The following is a 21,237-nucleotide window of genomic DNA, read 5'->3' as shown; positions in this document are numbered from 1 at the left end:
ATATTTTACACATACAGGTCATGATCCTTTTTGGCAGCAATTGGTCTTGCCCTATAACTTGCTAATAAATCAGCTTTACTAATATCATGGTGCAAGTTTTGGCATGCTAAGGTATAAGGATTTGACTGATCGCCTGCATTTATTGCACACTAACAATTGATATAATAACTATATTATTACTGTAGCCTGCAGTGGTGTTCAGAGAACGTGCCTTCTGTAGCGATTTGCTATAAGGCAAACAAAAGTGCTTAGCAAAAGCTGCCAGGGCCCATTATTCAAGTCCCCATACAGAAAACGTACTCTATACCTGCAGAATTTTAACACCAGCAATGCATGCCTTTCCAGCTGTGGCAGTTGGCATTGAAACTGGCTAATTTGTAAGGCTTCTCAGGTTGAGAACAATGACTTTGACAGCTTGAACAGGCACTGTGGAGTACATCTGCATTTTTCCGCAGGAATAAGCCCAAAACTATGGCACAGCATTTCTTCCAATTATGGAAATTTGTGCAACATATATATATATATAATATATATAATATTATAATATATATATATATATATGAAACATCTCTCGAAACATGCTGATAGAAATGCAAAAAAGTAATAAAAGAGAGAGAGAGAGAGAGAGAGAGAGAGGAAAAGGTTTGTCAGGTTGTTTCACTAATTTTCTATCATGGCAGTAATCTTTTCTTTCACTTAATATTATTTATATATATATATTGATTTATCATTTAAATCACTTCAACAGCAAAGAAAGTAGTAAAATTATATTTTTTAAACTTTTTTTTTAACTTCTATATCTTGATACATAACTTCTGTGTCTTTATTTTAGTAAAACCCAAAAAAAAGAAACCCCTTTTTTTGAACCCTCCCCCGACATCTGGAAAAGTATAAACGGGCTGTATTTGAACTTGTTTGTACCCTGATTTTAAAACAAATTCTCTTAATAGTGCTTTTAATATACAATATCAATGTAAACACTGATAAAACTCTGATAGACTGAACTGTTGTCCTGTGCATAAAGCAAAGTTCACCTTTATGAAGCAGTGGAAAGTTGTCTTTTTTTACTATTTGTCTAACTTTTAATGATATTGCAAGGGGAGGCTGCAATAAAATATATATTAGGACCAGACAAAAATAACAGACATTCTCAGATATGCCTAGATAAAAATACCAAGGTACCAAACCCCCATCAAAATTATTTTCATACAGTCCCCTTAATTGTAGAATACATTTCCATTTCCATTGCTGTATTAAATACTGCTAAATATGAACTACAACATCTCCACCATGAAACTCAGTAGTCAGCATGTGTTGTTTGTGACATTTAACAAGATCACAGGATCACATGGTTGACAGATGAGTTTGTGATACTTGTCCATATCAACTCTCATTTAGTCAGTTGTTAAACTATGAGCAAAGGAAAAAAAAAAAAAAAAAACCTGTGAGAGAGTGAAAGAAGGAGGGAGGGGGAGGGAGGGAGGGAGGGAGGGAGGAGGAGGAGGAGGTGGGGGGGTTAAAATGCTGAAATATGAATTACAAACCCAAGCTGCACCATCTGGACCGAGAAAACACACATCATAGTGGAGAGCCGGCACATTGAATTAGACTTGCTACGGGATCCATCTGCACCTCGTGAAATCAATCTCATTCCTTGATTTGATTAGGTCAGCCGCACAGAAGAAAGGGAAAACTGTTGTGCTCCTTGATTAAGCTTGTTTTGTTTTGCGCTCCTCCACAGCCACCCACCTTCGACATGCTGTGTATACCGATGAGTTTTGGGCCCACAGGTAGGGTAATGACAGTAGTCGAGGTTAATGCTAAAAAATCTCCCTCTATTTAACACTCAGCATGTGCGCCACAGCCCCCGTAGCTGAGCTCATTTACACTTTTTCTGTTGTTCTGCTCTGTCTCTATATTGTTTAGAACATTTCTTTCTTTCTTTTTTGTTTATTTATTTGTTTTGTTCAAATCACAGGTTTTGCTTTCCGGCTTAATTTTATCTGCAGTCTGAGTACTTCAGAGGACACATGTAGAGCTGCCATGAATTGGACAAATGCTTTATGCTGTCCTGTTTTTGTTTTTTTTACACCTTTGTTTTATGGCATTGACGGTTGCATCAGGCACACAACAATGAACAGACTTATCTAATGCTCTCTTGTTCTAACAACAGGATGTAATGAGCAGGCGGTAAAAATCTATACTGAAGATTGCTTACATACAATAGGTCATTCTTGAAGTGAGAGCTGTTGTTGCCGGCAGCCTGGATGTATTATGCAGAATTGTTTTTATTTTCCCATTCTCTCTCTTTGGTGACACTGTACCCTCCTATGATTAAAATGCATCCTCCCATGCATCCACATTCACAAACAAAAGGCTTTTCACGGGTGGCTAAATCTAATTGTGCTGCCCTCTTGTATTAAAGGTAGCTGCTTTGACTTTGACTTATTCTCCAGAAGCAATAATACGCCGGTGGCAGTGAATGCAACACATGTGCCATTGCTCAAAGTGCAGGGATGGACACAGAACACATTAGCCCTGATTGACCTTGGTACAGATTGCACACAAATCCAGTACAAATTGTCTTGGGTTTTTTGTCTCATTAATTCATGATTGTCCAAGAGGAAAATAAAACACAATAAAAGCAGAAGGTGAAAGCTTACCAATGATTCAGTTCTTTGACCAATAAAAGAAAAAAAAATAGCTGTATGGAGTAGGTATAACACTAGGAGTCTCTCTACTGATTGTAATCACTGTACCTCTTCTGAGTGGAGCTGCCTTCAATTACAAAGCATCACCTTGCTTGTATGTGGGTCATGACACCATCTCTTCTCCATTGTCTCAATCAAGGAAGAGTGTCTGCAGTGATAATAAATGAACAGGGAAACATGCAAGGCATTCTTTCCCCTTTTTGGCCTCCCTGAATACTCCATTTGACCTCTCAGAAGAGCAATATTGATTACTGTTCTGTTGTAAGAGATACCCACAAATCCCCATGGATTTTAATCCCTTGTGACCAATGCAAGAGAACAACAATAGATGACCAAACATTGAAATAGTTTTATTCTAACTGAGTTATAGGTAAAGATCTGTTCCCAACAGTAACAGTAAGCCATTTATTCAACACTTAACAATCTGGCCTCATTTGTGTTCAGGAAGCGTACAACATTTCAGACTACAGTATTCCTGAAATGAGACTTTGTTAACACTTTGAATGAAGACCACATCTACACTATGTTATGGGGGCATTTACAATGAGTTATAATGCATTAATAATATTTTATGGCTTATGCACCATATCAACAGTCATAAAACATTACAGATGTGCCTTATACTGAATTATACATTCAAGTGTCTAATGGATGCTCTCGACTTGATATAGTAGAGGTTGACTGATGGGGTTTATAATACCTTGTGACTTCCTGTACTCACCTATACACACACTTCAACAGTCAATGTAAGGCCTCACAGTATGCCATAGTAGTCCATGCAATATCCTGAGATATCATTGTGTGCGCTATGAAAAATGAAGTACATATTGATGTATCTATAAAATGCATGCTTCATGGTAACATTTCATCATTAGTGCTGAGTAAAGTGTGATGTATTTTGTTGCATTTAAATTAGGAAAACTCTAATATCTAATCCAATATACACTGTAAGACTAATAGTCAGCACGGAAAAGCTAAGACAATGAGTTCAACCAACTCTATCATGGTGAACATGTGAAAAACATCAGACTTGATTACAGTCAAAGACAGTTGCTGCAAAAACAATTGTTGTACCAACTGTAACAGTCAATTTCTAACATTTTCCCTATATTTATTTTTTTAAATTTTTTGTGTGTGTTGTGCTTTATCTCTACATTGAATAATTAGTTTGTGTTTACAAAATTGACATTTTTACAACTGAAAAACAACTGCCAACATGTTAATATTCAATCATTTATATTTAATAATAAAATAAATTAAATAATTAGTATCATTGACATCCAGCAGCACAGCAAACTTTGGTGTGGTTAAAGCTGTTTCTACAAAATGAATTAAACAATAAGAAGAGACCATTGTTCTCTCAATAACAGTTTTGCCTTGTAATGTGTTCAATATCATTTTCAAAAACACAAGTTAAATGTTTAGATAGAAAATACAGCTTACTTTTTAATTATGTTTGATTTGCATAAACACAAGCAAATTCATAATTCATTCATTTAACAATACTAAAATATGCCTTTAAAATATGGGTAGTATGTACTTTAACAATACCTTCTTTGTCCAGTTCAAATAACCTATATTTAAATTGTAATTTTTACAGTGCAAGTAAAATTGAATGTCTGTGTGTGTGTAGGTGTGCATGTGAATGAAGAGGGGGTTATAATTGGTGTAACTTACAGTGGCTGCACACGGTTGCTTCCATATTAATTCAGTAATAATTACATTTGTTTTTCAATCCTCAGACATTGTGTGTGCTTTTGTTTGTCCGCTGTCATAATTCTTATTTAAAAATGTGTACATTTATTTGAGTTAGTGCTAACAATATGTGGGAAACTGTGCAGCAGTTGTGTGGCAGGCACAGTGCTTTATCTGGTCATTAATGACTGTTTAAGCGATGAATGATGTTTTGACTGGCAGGCAATAAGAAGGATGTGCATGGGAAATTAGATTTCTATATGTTATATATATTGATAAAATTATTTTCTTCAGCATTTGCACTCATTTTCCCTAAAATTTGAAGATGTGGTCTTCATAAAGAGTGTTACCCAAGTGGTTAATTTCCAATGTCCCTGCACCATACATGTTCACTATATGGTTTGAAGTCTGTTGTGGTTCACACCAGAAGGGAACTTTTCTGTCCAATTTGATAAAACGCTACGTGCCATGAGACCGACTGGAGGGAAAACGTTCCCAAGAATAGCTAAGTGAATCATATATCATGTATTGCACCATCTGCTCCGTACATTCAAAATGTTATTGCAATATTTAGAATTACAGATTATTCATGTAGGTGTAATTAACAGAGTCAAAATTCAACAAATGGGAGGAAGCTACAATTAATTTCCAGACATGTTTGAGCATAGTCTATCTGGAGTAACTATTTAGGCTACAGTTGCCCAAGGCTGTACAGATGGGGAAAAATGGTAGCTCTAATTTTACCAGTTTGGCAATGAATTACCCTCTGTTGATCCCTCATTGCAGCATGAAGGCCTGTTCAATGAATTCTTTAGATTCACCCTGTGAGACTGGGTCACATCATCTCTAGATGAGGAGAGCAGGGCCATAATAACCGAATGAACAGAACAGAAAAGGGTTAACATCTGGTTGTAACAAAAGGTGCTATGTAAACTAGTTCACACAGTGCATGGCCTTGGGGTTCCCATACATTTTACATAACAACATGCAATCTACTACATATTTAATGAAGTATCTATCTACTACAGTGTGGTCACCTGGGCTGGTTGTGCAGCCTTCGTTGAACAAGCTCATCATCTTTATCAGGCATGATGACAACTAACATGACATCTAGAGTCAACACAGCACTGCATTATACAGCACGTTTTCATGAAGCCTGATGTCATTTTACATAATTTGCTACATTAAATAACATAGAAATGCTACATTTTGTTCCAACTAATATACATAACTCAAATAGTATCTTGAATATTACATTTCTGTAATTAGTAACAAGTTTTTTACATCAAAAATATATAACAAGCTTATGAATACAAGGGATTAAACCAGCCGTTCCCAATCTATCTGGCTTGTGAACACTTATGAGCATAGAAGCAGGTGTGTAGTTCACCCCCCCCAGACTTCCAAGTTAACTTTGAATGTTGCTTTAGAATTGAATAGAAGAGAAAAAGAAGAATGAAATCATGAAATGTATCCAAATGTTTTTCTTCTTTCTTCTATACTGTACATAAGATAGTCTAAACAAGCAAAATACAATGCTACTTGTGCAATGTTGCATCATCCGTAACAATCTAATGATGTCATATATAATAACACATAATTCGCAGGGGCCATTTTTCTTGAACTATTAATTAGTATTTGTTTCCAGGCGGTTGATGCTTGAAGTGCATAATGCAGGATTGCAGGAGTATTTTTGCATTCCTGTCACGGCAAGTGTACTTATCTGATTATGTCTTCCCTGATAAATTGTGTACATATATGTGTAACTGTAAATCCAGCAAAAGAAGTAATCTCTGACCTTTACCAAGGACTAACTGAAGTAGAATCTGGAGAAGGTAGTCCGACGTACTGTGTGCAGTCTGTTCTAGCAGACAGTAGCTGACAAGTTGCATCACAGTGACAGCATCTCCTCCCTCCTGCTCTTCTCCCTGCTCTTTTCCGGTCCTACTGGTTACATATAGAGGAGGAGCACATGTCCTATCTACCATTTACCCTGACAAGGAGCAAAATCATTAGTTCCCTCTGTAGGGCTACACTTAAGTATGTGGAATCCAGGCTCGAGGCGGGGGCGGGGGGGTTGGGGGTGGAGGTAGAATCTGTAGAATCTTCCTCATTAGGACACAGTGATTGTTCAAGTGATTGCAGTAAAAGCTCATCTTGAGCAAGGACTGACATATTTCCTCCTCTGCTGACAGGATAAGCAGTCCCATGCAGCCCCTGATTGGGAGTTGTGGTTGGCAAATGGAGGTGTGCACATGGATGTGTGTGTGTGTGCACAACTGTATTTCTTCAGTGAGCCAAGGCTTTCTTTATCATTCTGAACTGCAGCTTCAATATATATGGATGTCTGTCTTTTCAACAGCTTGAGCACAGCGACCAAGGCAGGAGTAATAACTTTTCCAGTCTGTATACACACACTGCATTATTGTCTTTACATGAATACACTAATACAATTACACTGTTTACTTTGGTCATAAGAATGAAACTACACGCAATGGCTGTAATATATTTCAGTATTATTTAAGGAAACAATGTAGATTTATATATATATATATATATATAATATATTATATATATATATATATATATATATATATATTATATATTATATATAATATATATAATGTGTGTGTGTGTGTGTTGTGTGTGGGTGTGTGTGTGTGCAAATGATCTGTGTCTAAACCAAATTCATCCTGTGTTCAGAATACTGTACTGGTGTTTTTTGACTGCACTCTGCACTGTAACACAAATTCATCATAACTACAGTATGTCTTTATCCATTATCCACTTGTTTCCTGAATGAAACAGTCCATATCACTGATTGTGGGTGCTCTTTTTGTTGTCCAGACAACTCTGTTAATGACAGGGACCTGTGACAAACCCCTCCCCCCACTTCAGTAATTGTCATCCTTGATGACCGATTGTGCACTCCAGTGTGAAGGCTGTCTAAGAAGTTGACAGCCATGGCATTTAGAGGAGACTTCAGTGAGGACTGCAGATGGCTACAGCCATTGCAACTTTAAAGAAATGTAAAGTCAAGTTTCTAGTAAAATGATGATTGTGTGTTTTTTTTTCCCAAGAGAAAGCACAGTGTGCCATTTACAGTATGTCAAGTAGATGATTTATCCTTGCACCTGTAATGTTTTTTAACTGGCCTATGCTACCCAGACAGCTACACATAGTAATAAATGTGGCACAAGTCTTGCAGTTGTTCCAAAGTACAGGCCATAAACTTTTGGTGATTGCCTGTACAGATCCTGAGGATCTGAGAGTAGCTGTGAGTGATATCTACTACATAACTTACTTCTTGAACCTGTTTTTGAATTATCTGTTGTTTATTTTTGTACTGTCTGTTATCTGTTTTTGTCATTTTTTATTGCTTCACTTTTGTCACGCTCAATAAACATTAAGATGATATCACAAATTGAATGCCAAATAATCAGCAATGGCAACAAACCCAAATCTAAATTCCATTTAATCTCAAAAGTGCACTCTGGGTGTTAGGCAAATGCAATCCCATTCAGCATTTACATGCTTTTATATAGTTATGTCACTTGATTAACATAATAGTGTTTGATAGTTTATCCATGACCTTGGAAATAGCTGTTGGCAAAACCATGTTTAACGTCTACTTACTTGTCTGTACTGTGTTTGAGTGTGTCACATGACTTCATCAGTGAGCTAAGTTTGCATAGTTTCTGTGGAAATGTTCAAACTTTCCCTGAATGACTTAAAACTTGAAGCTTGAACAGATTTAGACTTGTTTCTACATAATCTGTGCATTCATGTGTACTTGTGTGACCTCATCTGATAGTATTAGTGCCAAGTGGCGTGTCATTGCCAAGCACACTAGGATTAAATCATGAAAATATGTATGATATGTGTCATAAGCAAAACCAATATGCAAGCTAAAATAGTCCATTTGCACCCCAGTGAGGTAACTATAGACACATGCAGTCATATATGCTGAGCTGCAGGCATACCACTACATGCAAGAAATCACACATAGGATAAAAAAAACAAAACAGTGACAGACCATCATTAATTTTAGCTCATTTAAAGAGTTTCTCAGTGTGCAGGATGTTGCGAGGCATTTGTGTTAATGAGCTACATCATTCATGTGAAATGATGGCACAATTAGGAAAACAAAAGTGCAAGGTGTGACAATTTAAGCGAATGTGCTTTGTCAGTGTCTGCAAACAACACCTCCGAGACAGTATATGCATAAAAGCCGGCTTATAAAAACATTGCGGGGGGTTTAGAGGTCAGGTTTTTCACAGACAGATTTTTACCTTGCTATTGTGCACCCTAACCACTGTCCCACAGGACTCTCTGTTGAAACACTATGGCAGGAAATGAAATTAAAGCTGCTGAATACAGATGTTTTGAAGCATGCCTGGTTGTGTGTGCATGTGTGTGTGGTCGTGTGTTTTTGAGAGGCATGTATATTAATAGTAATACAAACTGAAAAGAAGAGCCCTGCCAGCCGTATCAGAGCGAAACTGAACATTGTTGGATTTGCAAATGTTCTATTCAGTACCTCTTTCCTCCCCGCTGGAAGTCACTCACCTTTGGGATCAAGAGGCTTATATGAAAGGTGACTTACAGAAAAATAAATGCTCTTTCTGTTTATGTGGATAAAACCAAAGTTCTCTGCTTCCCTCGTGTCAAAGCCCCGGTCTTTCTCCTTTTCTCTGACCTCTTTCTTTACGGACCGTTGTCTCCGGCCCTTCAAACTTACCTTTTTAACTAAAAACTGCAGACGGTTTTGCCTGTTCTTATGTCCTCAGATGTTTCAACAGCCTTATGTAGCATTGTCAGAGTCATTAGTTATACTCAGCCCGTGCGGAGAGTGGGAGCCAACCACTCAGCCTAGCACGTAATGCAGCTTTAGTGAGTTAATGAAACCGTAATTACAAAAATAATGAGGAACATTCAGGATCGTCCAATAACTTTGGGCCTAGTTATTTGTGAGCATGAATCATCGTGTGCAGAGTTTCCTCTTTAATTTTTTATGGATTCTGATATTTTTCTATTCTTGCAGTGTTATGGAATACGCTTCTTCATTTCTCTGAATTTTAGACTGTAGGGAGCAATATCCCCCACAACGTGTGTTTGTATGATATATTTGCAATGTATAACGAGGAACAATGTAGGCTAAGGTCCATTTCCTGTGCTACTTGCTAGTTATTGTCCCCAGTGGGCCTCATTTAGCAAAGTGTAGGCTATGTTGAGCCACGTTTAGTATCCCTGCTACACTAGTTGCCGTAACAAAAACAACACATTACAGTTATGCTGTACACTTATCTGCATTTACATGGCGAGAACTTCTGGAATCTGCTGAGCATATCAGCTTGCATTCATTAGTGCCCCCTGTCTCTGTATACACAGTGGGGCCAAACTGAAAACTCCACTGCTCCTTTTAACTTTATCTATTATTTTCCTTTTTCTTCTGATTGCAGCTACACACAGACTTGGATGTGGGCGGCAAGAACATAAAGTACGTCCTAGCAGGTGAGGGGGCAGGCACCATCTTCGCTATCAACGAGTTAACAGGAGACATCCACGCCATGAAGAGGCTGGACCGGGAGGAGAAGGCAGAGTACACACTAACAGCCCAGGTTGTTAATGCCGACACAGACGAGCCCTTGGAGCCACCGTCCGAGTTCATCATCAAAGTCCAGGACATTAACGACAATCCACCGCAGTTCATTGAGGGCCCGTACCGAGCCTCCGTTCCAGAAATGTCTGCTGTTGGTGAGTCACAATAGCCAGACTTCCATTCTGTTCTCCACCGCACACAGCAGCCTAATCAGTGTGTGATATTTCAGAGATGGCTGATCTCTAATGGGCTATTGCATAAAAATAATGACTGAATAAGAACCAGAGGAAATGAGTGCGCCTATTTACATGCTTGCAATGAGTATCTTGGCAAATGAAAATACAAGAATGATAAATCAAATCACTAGGACTTCACCCATAGCACGGTGCTGAAACTGAACAACTGGCGTCAGTGTCAACATACTCTTAAGTGGGCGGTGTGATGTTGATGTTGCATCCTCTACAGTACATCTACTAACAAAGAAGTCCAAGTACTTAAATGCAAAACGTAAGCCAGTCTTATATCATAAAACGAAACAACTCACCAGATCATGGCAGGGAATGTCGTACTAAAACTATTGCACCCACAACTTGAAAAAGCACTATTAGCACATTTTAGAAATGCTACAGCAACATCAGCATATGTAGATACAGCACTCACACTTCTGGCAAGCATAGAAAAAAAAAAAATAATAAAAAAAAAAAAAAATAAATAAATAAATAAATAAATAATATAATATATATATATATAATATATATAGATATATATATATAATATATATATATCCACGTAGATCAGGGGCCACACTACCTTTTTGATGTGGAGCATTTGGGAATATGTGTAAATTACCTTATTTTGTATCACAATGGTTATGAATTGCTCTTTTTTTTCCCCACTTCTTAACAAATTAGTTTGTGTGTGCATTGTTAGTTTTTAATTAAACACTCAAGTGTTCACAGAGGAAGCCAAATAAAAGCATAAAACTGTTAGCATCACACTGTCACTTTGCTTGACAACACATTGATGCCACAGGCATTCTAGAATATACCACAAACTAGTAAACCACTGCAAACACTTTCCATTTCACCTTATGGTAATGTATTCATATATTCACATTCTTACTCTGTCAATGCATTTAAATGACCACTGCATGATGATCACATAATTCTTCTCAAATGTATTGCTCATGTAGCTCATATAGGATTGACAGAAGCCTGTACACTGTGCTTTTTTTTTTTTTTTTTTCTTCAGGGGAGCCTCACCACTGACCCCAGAGCAGCTGGAGTCTTGTAGAAAATGTTTCTATCAGTAGCAGGAAAGAGATCAGAGTGTGTCTTTATGCCGTTTTGACATTGGAGGAGTTCAGCGAGGGTGCTGAGGTCTGTTGTTGGGCGGTATGCGCTTGTTATTGTGTTTCCTCATCGAGCTTCCTCTTGTTACCTGTCACAAAGCTGACATAACATGCTAGGGCAGATGGTGTTAGGTATGTAATGGAATCTGCTCGGTAAATCCCATCTGCAGGAGCCTTTTCGTCAGTTCTTTGACGTAACAGTGATTTTGCTTCATCTTCTCATGATCGTTGTGGCTGATTCAGATTTGCTGCTGCTGCTGTGGTGGCAGCAAAAAGGAACAAAACACAATGCAAAAGAATCCATGTAAACACAGAATAACAGTGAACTTGTTGTCTGAACTCCGTTACTTGATCCCTGCTGCTCATTGTTTTGGATCTCAGTTGAAATGTACTGGAGCTCTCCAAGGGGTTTGTCAGTGCGGTGCAGTGCAGGGACAGCCTTAGTGACGGGGTAGAGAGCAAAGTGGTAGTTGACAGCACTCTGTGATTTGCCAGTGGGAATAATGCATAAGAAATGGAAATCGGCATCTCTTTGTTGATTGTTGTTCCCTTTTGTCACTACTGATTAATTAAACATTCACGAATGCTCAGTTGTTTGCTTGAAAGGCTTTCCTTTCAGCTACTAGCTTCCCTCTTGTTAAGTTTTCATGTGCTGCGGCAAGACTCAGACACTCCGGACAAACAAACAATAAGTCATTCATCTCTCTCGCCTCATATTCATAAATCACCGGTTTCTTTACAGTGGTGTTTCATCTTTATCGTGCCGAAATGAGAATTTGTGCAGGACTCAGAGGATTACTGAAAGTGTGCTGAGCAGTGGATAACTAATAAAGTCCACAGGAAAGGGAGTAGAGAATAAATGGATGCTGCATATGAGCAAATCTCCACCACAACATGAAACTGGGAAGCATTAAAGTGTAATTATGGCACATGTTAAGAGATGCTGCATTATCAGGTATTGAGTCCAGACAATGCTGAGTGTGCTGATGTAGCTCAGCTTAGCGAGAAGCCACCTGCATTGAATAATCAAAAATCTAATCCGGGCCATACCAGGCTGGTTCTCTTGACAACGTTATCCACTTAGAGAGGTTGTCAGTTCCGCTCCAGACTTCATCAATGTCCTACCGGCTTCTCGCTTATCAAGAGTGTATCCACAGCGTATCAGTGGGACCAGAGACAAATATCAACACCCACCTTTTATCTGTCAAGGACTGTGGCCAGATAGAAAACCCCCTCATTGAATGTCACCATCCCCCATAGGAAGCGGCCCACACAGCCGGATGAGATATGTGACATGGGCCACTGGGGTCGCCATGTTTCCTGTGTGCGGAGGAGCATAGAGGTTAATGGGAAATGAAGGAGGAAGACCTTTTGTTCTTCCTTTAAAAGGACCAGTCGGATAAGATGTGTGGCTTTCTGTGACTTTTCTGTGACTTTCATTTTCCTGAATGGCTGAGAATGGAGGTGACTACCATTTTAATTGTTTAGTGGATCGTCTCTCAAAGTACAGTGCAACAGTGAGAGGGAGCGGGGAGCAAAGGTGGTGGCTGTGCTGCAGGAGAGACGGCCAGTTGGATCTCATTAGTGTAAGGAGCTGGGGTAAGTCTGTTGTCAGTGGAGACTTTGTGACCGCTGTGCTTGAATTACTATGTGGGGTATATATAAATATATGGTGTTGTCAAGGGGGAAAAATGCATCTCTAAAATGTCAACTTTTTAGTAACTTGGTAAATGATAAATGGACTTGCATTTATATAGTACTTTTCTAGTCTCCCGACCACTCAAAGCACTTTACACTGCATGTCACATTCACCCACACACACATTCATATGCTGATGGAAGAGGCTTCCATACAGGGTGCCAACTGCTCATCAGAAAATAACTAATGCTCATTCACACACACACACACACACACACACACACTGATGGCACATTTCGGGAGCAATTTGGGGTTCAGTATCTTTTTAAAGAAGACTTCCACATGCAGACTGGATGAAGACTTGTTCTGCCTAACACCCATGTTGCATCAATAGTAGCTACATGAATTGAAAATTTTTTTTTGGGGGGCCATTTTCATAAAGCAATCTAACACAGCATGAAGGTATTAACTTATGGAGTTACTACGGTAAGCAAACAGTGGCATGTTTACACATTCAGCAGACTTGCAATAACATTAACAGTGATTATGAGTTGTGACTCTGACAACGTGGCAAATGTCAAATTTCCTCTTTAATTTCAACTCTTTTTAGTCTTTTTGCACAACCCCCCTCCCTGAGCAACTAAAGGTCTGTTTGTAGCTCAACACACTGCAACTTTGAGAAAGAAAACACCTACATGCCACAAAGGAACTGGCTGCAAATAGAAATGTCCAGCGCAACAAAATGGAAATGTACACTTAGGGAGACACTGGAAACTGATGAATATGCAGACTGCTTGTCAATAATTGTCAAACCTCAGTTAACCATGTTATTTTTGGATGTAACATTTTCATTACATGACTGAGATATTAACTATACACTCATATTAGCCTTTCCAAAGCGTGTTTACTGTTGCAAAGTCGTATTTAAATATAATTCCTTGGAGACAGGGTTATGTGGGGAACTACAGAGTTGGAGCTCTGTTTTCACATTACACCTAGCCTACTCATTTGATCCAATGTTAATATGAAAAACATTAATTAGTGCAGCTTTATCCGCATATGGCATTATTTTAGATGATCTAATTGATTTTGTTTTATGTGTTTTACAAATCCACAGGTTGTGTAATTTCCTCTGCTTCTAATCTGCAGGCTAGTAAAGGCCCATGTGATCTTTTCTTTTAATTGAAGGATAAAAATTAGAATCATTATCAATTCATTTAATCTAATTAATATTTGATATACTCCACCTTTCCATATCTATGCTATATTCATAGTTTCATATTCATTAGGTAATTATATTTCACTGTCACTTCAATTAAAATTGAGTTTATTGCTTATTTGTACAAGCTAGCCATGATGAGAATTATAATTCATTTCCACGGATTGCACAGATCTCATAGGATTAGTATCCTGTTTTCCTGTTAATGGGGTCTTCGACTTTAAGGCCAGTACAAGCTGACAAATTCCCCCCGTATGTCTGTCGACCATATGCTGGAATTATGAGGCTCTGTTACCCTTCTGCAGCTAACAAGGGGGTTGTGATGTAGTTGGAAATTACAAAGTCTGCTTGAAGTAACGCTTCAGGTAATTAGAAGGAGGTCGCTAGACCATCCTCCCTGCGCTAAGGGGGGTGTGAATGACAATAATTGCTACACTGCGAAACAAACTTGCTGAAAGTTGTTTTGCCGGATGGAACTCATGCGAGAGATGCCCCAGGAGTGTTGTGAGTGTTGTGAGGCTGTGAGTGTGCTTCATTATCAGGGCAATTAATAAACGGGTGCGTAGACAGATGGCCCATCTCCTCTTCGCGCGGGCCGTGCTCTCTGAAACCCCAGCAAAATGAATACCTGTACGGAAGCACGGATCCTCGCCAAATATGTCAGGATCTGCCAAATTGGAGCGCAGACATAAAATTGAAGTGACATTAATAGATTACCTGGAGTTGATTTGCATTTTCAGAGTTATTATGGGTGTGGGTAACAGGACTAACAGGCACAGCCGTCTATGTGGGGCTTTAATGATGTTTCTGATTACGCTCTCATCACCACCGGCAGCTGGGAAAATAAGTAAAGGCTTGTCATCACAGATTTGGACGATAAATGAGCAGACTTGATCAAGGGGAGACGTATGGAAATGAGCAAGATGCAGACCTTTATCAGAGCTGATCATCTCAGACTTCCCAACATACAGCAGAAAGCTGACTGTGATCGCACACGATTTAATACACATATTTATAAGTGATGGACTGATATATAATCATGCATGAAGGATAACATTGTTAAACATGCTTCATCTAAGCATCTGTTTCTATTGATCGATCTATCCATCTATCCATCTATCAATCTATCCATCTATCCATCTATCCATCTATCTATCTATCTATCTATCTATCTATCTATCTATCTATCTATCTATCTATCTATCTATCTATCTATCTATCTATCTATCTATCTATCTTGTACACATTGGCATCTCACAGATCAATACAGAGAAAGCTGAGCTATTTTGCAAACATTTCATGCTCCGCTTGGACCAGATGTTCTATAAAAATCCCCCTCCCGATATACTATACGATAACTATTATTGTACCATGCTGATCTCACAGTAAATCTTGAACATATCTTGGTCTTGACTCTGAATGCATTAAACACAGTTTAACTTGAATAAACCCTAGCAGTATTTCAGGGTCACAGCAACCCACATAAGTAAAAGAAGCACATTTATAGTGCATCTTTTATCTGGCATTTCTCTGTTGAGCTTTGAGCACAGAGCTAAAAGCGAGGGTGTCTGGTGTTTGTGTCTCTCTCTTCTCTGATCCTAGACTCTGGTCTGCAGCTTGGCAGATGGACTGAGTGGCAGGGGGCCCCTGGCCCTTTAACATAGTGGGCAGCTGGGCCAGAGCTGGGCCAGTGCTGGGCCGGGGCACATCTGACGAGCACGCTCTTGGGCTGGTTAGGGACGTGGCAGACCAGGGCTGTGGTGATGGTGGTGGGCGGCTCACAGGCTGAGCTAGGGTGAGAAAGGGTCAAAGCAATGAACCTGGCCAAGGCACTGACTCTCTCAGGCCTGTCTAACTGCCAGACACCGTGCGTGCCAGCCTGCCCTTTTCTGTGGCCGTGCTAAATGGGGATAGGACAGACCTCCGAGGCAGAAAGGATTTAACTGACATGCTGGAGTTTCTCTGTAAATAACCTGCTCTTCCTATCTATCTCACCTCATTTGGCAAAAGCATCTGCACTTGTGCTTCCCTTTGTGTGTATGTGCGATTTTCTGTGTACTGTATGCGGGTTTATTTCCTGGCTTAATTCATATGTTATATTTGTCACCTGTCAATAACCCAGTAACTCCCGCCCTTTTTTTTTTTTTTATAGATCCATTTTTTTTCACTGTGTCTGCATGTCACTGCAACCAGCAGCTAATAGAGTCATTGCTAATTCAGCATCTCTTTGTTTCGCCATTACATAGCCTATATAAGAAAAAAGGGCACGTCAGATATTCCCCAGCTAACACGTGTTGAGTAAAAAAAAACAAAAAAAACAACAACAACACATCAAAACAAACACACACGCACAGTCACAGCTGCTCAATATCACACACGAATGTGTATTACTAATTCATCAAATGTTATTTATTATCCAATGTACCTCTGAATTATGTATGCAGCATCATCAGTCATTGGTCCAGATACAGTAATATAAGCCCTTTAGAGCCTCCTGGGGAATTTTTTTTTTTTTTTTCTGGAGCATGCAGGCAGGCATATATACACACACTGCGCACTAACTCCAATGTGTATCTCATGTACACACACAGATCACACACACACACACACACACACACACACAATATGAGTGCACATGTACACTAAAACATGTACCTTTTCTGTGTTAGCATAAAGCCACCATGCAGTTGTAAAGATGCTGTTCAGGTGTAATTTGTCCCCGCTCCCCTGTGTAGCCCACAGAGACGTACTCTCTTTGTAACTCACTCCTTCTCTTTCTCCCGTGCACACACTTTTTTTTTTCTCCTTCCCTGTACTCCTTCCTTCCCCCTCGCTCTCCTCTGCTTTTTACTCGCCCATCTTCTCTTTTGCTAAGCTAATGCTCTCTCTCTCTCTCATTCTTCCCTTGAGGGAGAACAAAAAGTAGCTGGCTCCTAGGTAATGAAGCCCTTCAATGTGATCTGCATAAGATTGCCTCCCTTGCTGGCTTGGCTGCCTTGCCCCGATGAATAGCAAAAGACTCTCAATGAGACTAAGGACAAAAGGCAGCCTTCTCCTTAGCCACAGTGCCGTTTCTCAAACAAAGTTGTTTCTTTCTTTTTTCTTTTTTTTTTTGCTGTGCCCATGAAGTACTAAGAGAAGAGAAATGTAAAATGAAAGAACTAAATAACACAGTTCATGTTGCGTTTGTGTGTCAGAGCATGTGTGCAAGCTGCTGTGTGCCCGTATTTGTAATGATGAGGGAGAGAAGGATGTGAATAGCCGAGACTGTCACAAATGCCACCCTCTGTGTTGTCGTGCTGAGTGGATGTGATTAAATGGATTTCATGCAACAGGGTCAGCAGTTGTACAATGGGGCACGAGCGATGCAAAGGTTAAAAATGAAATGCATTTGGCTGAATTGATTTAATAAAAAAAATTTTTCTAAGACTTCAAAAGTTAGAATTAATACATGAAAATACTTTTTTTGTTAAAAATATGTAACCTGTCACGAGTCCTGGATAATTTTCATGTTTAATTTAAATGTTTGTAATGAAAGTTTTTGCAGCCCTGGAATCCATGTAAGACTCATATTTCGCTGTCATACCGTCACACGCTGCTGATCACTGTGTCAAGGTCAGTTAATCAATCTGAGAGTGAAAACAAGGACACAGCATCCTCCCTTAAGCAGTACTGCAGGGGAGGAGAGGGACTGATCCCCGTTCAGTGTGTTAGATGAAGACACTGTAATTCCATCTCATGGCCATTGGTGGGCAGATAGGCTTACTGTGAGTGAGTGAGTGAGTGAGTGAATGTTTGAGGAAGCTACTTTCTGAAAATAAGTCAAAGTTTGAACAGTTTTGCAGTTGGACTGTTTGTTGGATTGGCAGAAAATGAACCAGCAAATAATATGATAAAGATGAATTGTTTTAATCATTTTTCAAGCGAAAAAATATTGATTTATAAATTAATTATTTGAAAGGGTAATTAGCATATTAATCAATAATGAAAAAAGCCCCAGCTGTACCATCACTGGGTTTCTACTAGGCCAAAATGTGTCCTGAAGCCTTTGTCATCCATTGGCTTTGATTCATATCTGTGTGCTTCTGATCTGCCATTGTAAGTAGCAGTAACAGAGACAGCCTGAGCAAAATGAAAGAATAATTTCACGCCGTGAAGGGGACATTTATTACAAGTACTTTTCATTGTAACAGACCACCGCAACAATGTGGCATTGTATCCCATAAAGCTGGGGACAAAAAAATAAATCTTTTTTTGTCCCTCATCTGGCCAAAAAACACTCCCAAATTCCCCATAATACAACTCGGTCTTTCTTTGCACACACTTGCCTGGAAAATGCCCACATCTTTTGAACATCACTCCCAGTAATGCAGGCTTTATGCTAAAAAAATCGAAATGTTAGTCTCGATGCCTATAGGCAGAGGATTTTCTCAAGCTTTCCAAACTCCTCCACAGCCGCGGAAGACATTATAAAACGGTTTTCACACGTTGTGTGTTCTCACCTTCTAACATGCAGCCCTACTATTAATGGAGTGCTATTCAATTGAGCTTTTGCTACTTCAGTTAATAAATTCAGTGGTCTTCATTTTTGACCCCTAAAGTCAACCTGTTGTCAAAAAGCACATCCTGTGTTTTGCACTGACCACCAGCTTACAGTCTGCCTGGACTGAGAGCTCTTCTGATTCTGCATTGGAAGCAAGAGTGGATGCGGCTGCACATGTAAGTACACACAGAGCAGAACAGTGTTGTTGTGTGGAGGAGGTTGGGACATTTTATTTTTTATTTTTTCATCCATCTTTAAAGGATTTAACCTATTTTATGTAACTTCCTCTTGTTTGTGTGCTATAAATAAAGCTTTTTACAAGCCTCTCAACAGCAAAAAATATCAGTAACACAGGTGTGGTATTTACAGTACTTGCACTGATCTACAGCAGCTGGCCTTCAGCCTGTGACCCTATGACCCCCAATACACCAGTACCACATAGTATAACATGGCCTTGAGTATGTTATTGCTTTATACAACATATAACCATTCACAGCCAAAGATGTGTCCCGTAGATTCACATGTAATTAATTGCTCCATCAAACTGGTTTCAAACCTGTGACGCCAATGACATTTTTTGACATGCAGATGACAAAAAAAGTCAAAATATTCATGTGACAGCATGAGTGAGCTCAACCGCTGTGTTGTTATAGTCTAACGTGTCATTAAAGTGCTTTACCGCGACCTCACCTGTCTGTGAGATCAGTGATGTTTGCCACAGACACCACCAGCTGCATTGATTAGGCTGTTAGGTACATATCACATCTTACTGGAGGCAGATCTGGTGTAGCTCAGCTCAAACATACATTTTCTCACTCACTCTGTCAGACACTTACTCACTAATTGCCTATTGGCCCCCTATTCCACAGATCATTCGCTGCACTTTCTCACTCCTCTTCTGCTTAACAGCATGTCTGTCTTTACGATGTTAGATGGAGGACTTTAAAAAACAACAGCAACAAAAAAAATAAATAATTTGCTGTTGATCTTCATTTATTTGTGAGTACCCATCATAGCTCTGTTATATTAGAGCTTATGGATGGCCTTATTTCTGACGATTAAGACACATCTTATTATGCAATTGTGTTACATGAAAAAAGTTCCATTTCAAAGATTTGTGGAAGTACTCTAACTTTCCTGTGTGTGGGCCTGTGTGTGTGTGTGTGTGTGTGTGTGTGTGTGTGTGTGAGTGTGTGTCCTTATCAGCTGTGTTACATATCAGCCAGAAGTGACAAGGGGCTGTTTGAAGTCAGGCTGGTGAGTGGGATGTCCTGTCTCCATATAACCGACAAAATGAGGAGGGCTTCAGTTCACACCTCTGACTTGGCAAATGCTTACTCATATCTGTTAAGATGCCAGGACGCTTTCTCATACACATTCTTCAGTACACAGCCACTGCTCACCTATTAATTATTCAAGAAGAGAGTTGTGGATATTTAATGTTGTGTTGTAGGGCCTTTTTTTTCCCTCTGTGCACTTTCCCTGCTCTGCATTCATCCCTCTTTGCTCCTCTGCGTCTCCTTCTCGCTGTATCTTGTATCGTGCGGCCCGTCATTCCCACTTACGCTTTGCTTTTTTCAAAAAAGCAAGAACTTTTTTTCTCTGGCTCTGCAGCCAAAAGTCAACATAAATGTGTGTGTGTGTGCGTGTGTGTGTGATGGAGACTGTGCTTCCTTTTCATGCTTCAGGTGATTTTACAGTGTTGAACAGCAAGCACAGGATCCCCTGTACTCTTATCCCTCCATGTCTGCATTATTAATTGTCTGAGGTACCAACCATAGCTATTTTGACCCTGCAGGCACCCAGCACTCAGTACCTAAAATTAAAAGCAGTGATTGCATCCCACTGGAAGACATAATAACACTCTTTAAAGTTTTGTGTAGGCTTAATTTAACTTCAAGCGAAACTGAAAATGACAGTGAAACAAAAACAAGGCAATTATCTTTATTAGCTGTTTTTATGTGCGATTGTGTGTGTGAGTACATATCCAAGTGGCTACAGCTAAAATTCATGTGCCACACTGTAGCTGAAGGGGATTGGTCAATACAACATAAATGGGGGTGGAACACATTCATCAAGGTGGCAGAGATTTGAGAGAAGAAAGGCCCATCCAATCACTGGCAGAGAATAAAGGGGAGAGGCATCAAAGTCCGTACAGCAAGGTCATTTGAAAAAGAAGCTGATAAGACGAAAGGATCAAATCTCCAGTACAGACGAGGGCCCTTCTCTTCATGTCTGTCCCCATTAACTAAAGCCCTCGCCTGGCTCGCACAGTTACTGCCACGCCTCAGCTGTCTGATACAATGAACAAAAAAGAAAAAAAGAAAGGGAAGAAAAAAAAAAAGAAGAAGACTTGTCTGCCATGCTTTTTACTGCTTTTATTTTGTCATCAGAATGAATGGACCTGCTTGTAATTTAGTTTTTTAACCTTTTAATTATTTATTTATTTTCTCATTTCCCTTCCAGGTATTACTTTAA

The 21,237-nt window shown here is 39.3% G+C and overlaps 1 protein-coding gene across 3 annotated transcripts in view; it reads left to right on the top strand.

The window, feature by feature from the left end:
• cdh8 (cadherin 8) overlaps positions 1-21,237 on the top strand; it is an 85,807-nt gene that overhangs the window by 24,115 nt on the left and 40,455 nt on the right. For 2 of the 3 annotated variants that reach the window (XM_019254043.2, XM_010731974.3), the window contains exon 3: positions 9,869-10,163. In XM_019254043.2, the coding sequence (XP_019109588.1) occupies positions 9,869-10,163 (295 nt within the window). Of the gene's footprint in view, positions 1-9,868; positions 10,164-12,743; positions 12,959-21,237 lie in introns of those variants that run through there. The other variant, XM_019254044.2, reaches the window with a different exon arrangement.

The sequence above is a fragment of the Larimichthys crocea genome, chromosome VIII, assembly GCF_000972845.2.
Source record: "Larimichthys crocea isolate SSNF chromosome VIII, L_crocea_2.0, whole genome shotgun sequence".
Classification (NCBI taxonomy): Eukaryota; Metazoa; Chordata; class Actinopteri; family Sciaenidae; genus Larimichthys; species Larimichthys crocea.
The sequence above is the reverse complement of the archived record's forward strand: the minus strand, read 5'-3'. Positions and strand labels throughout refer to the sequence as shown.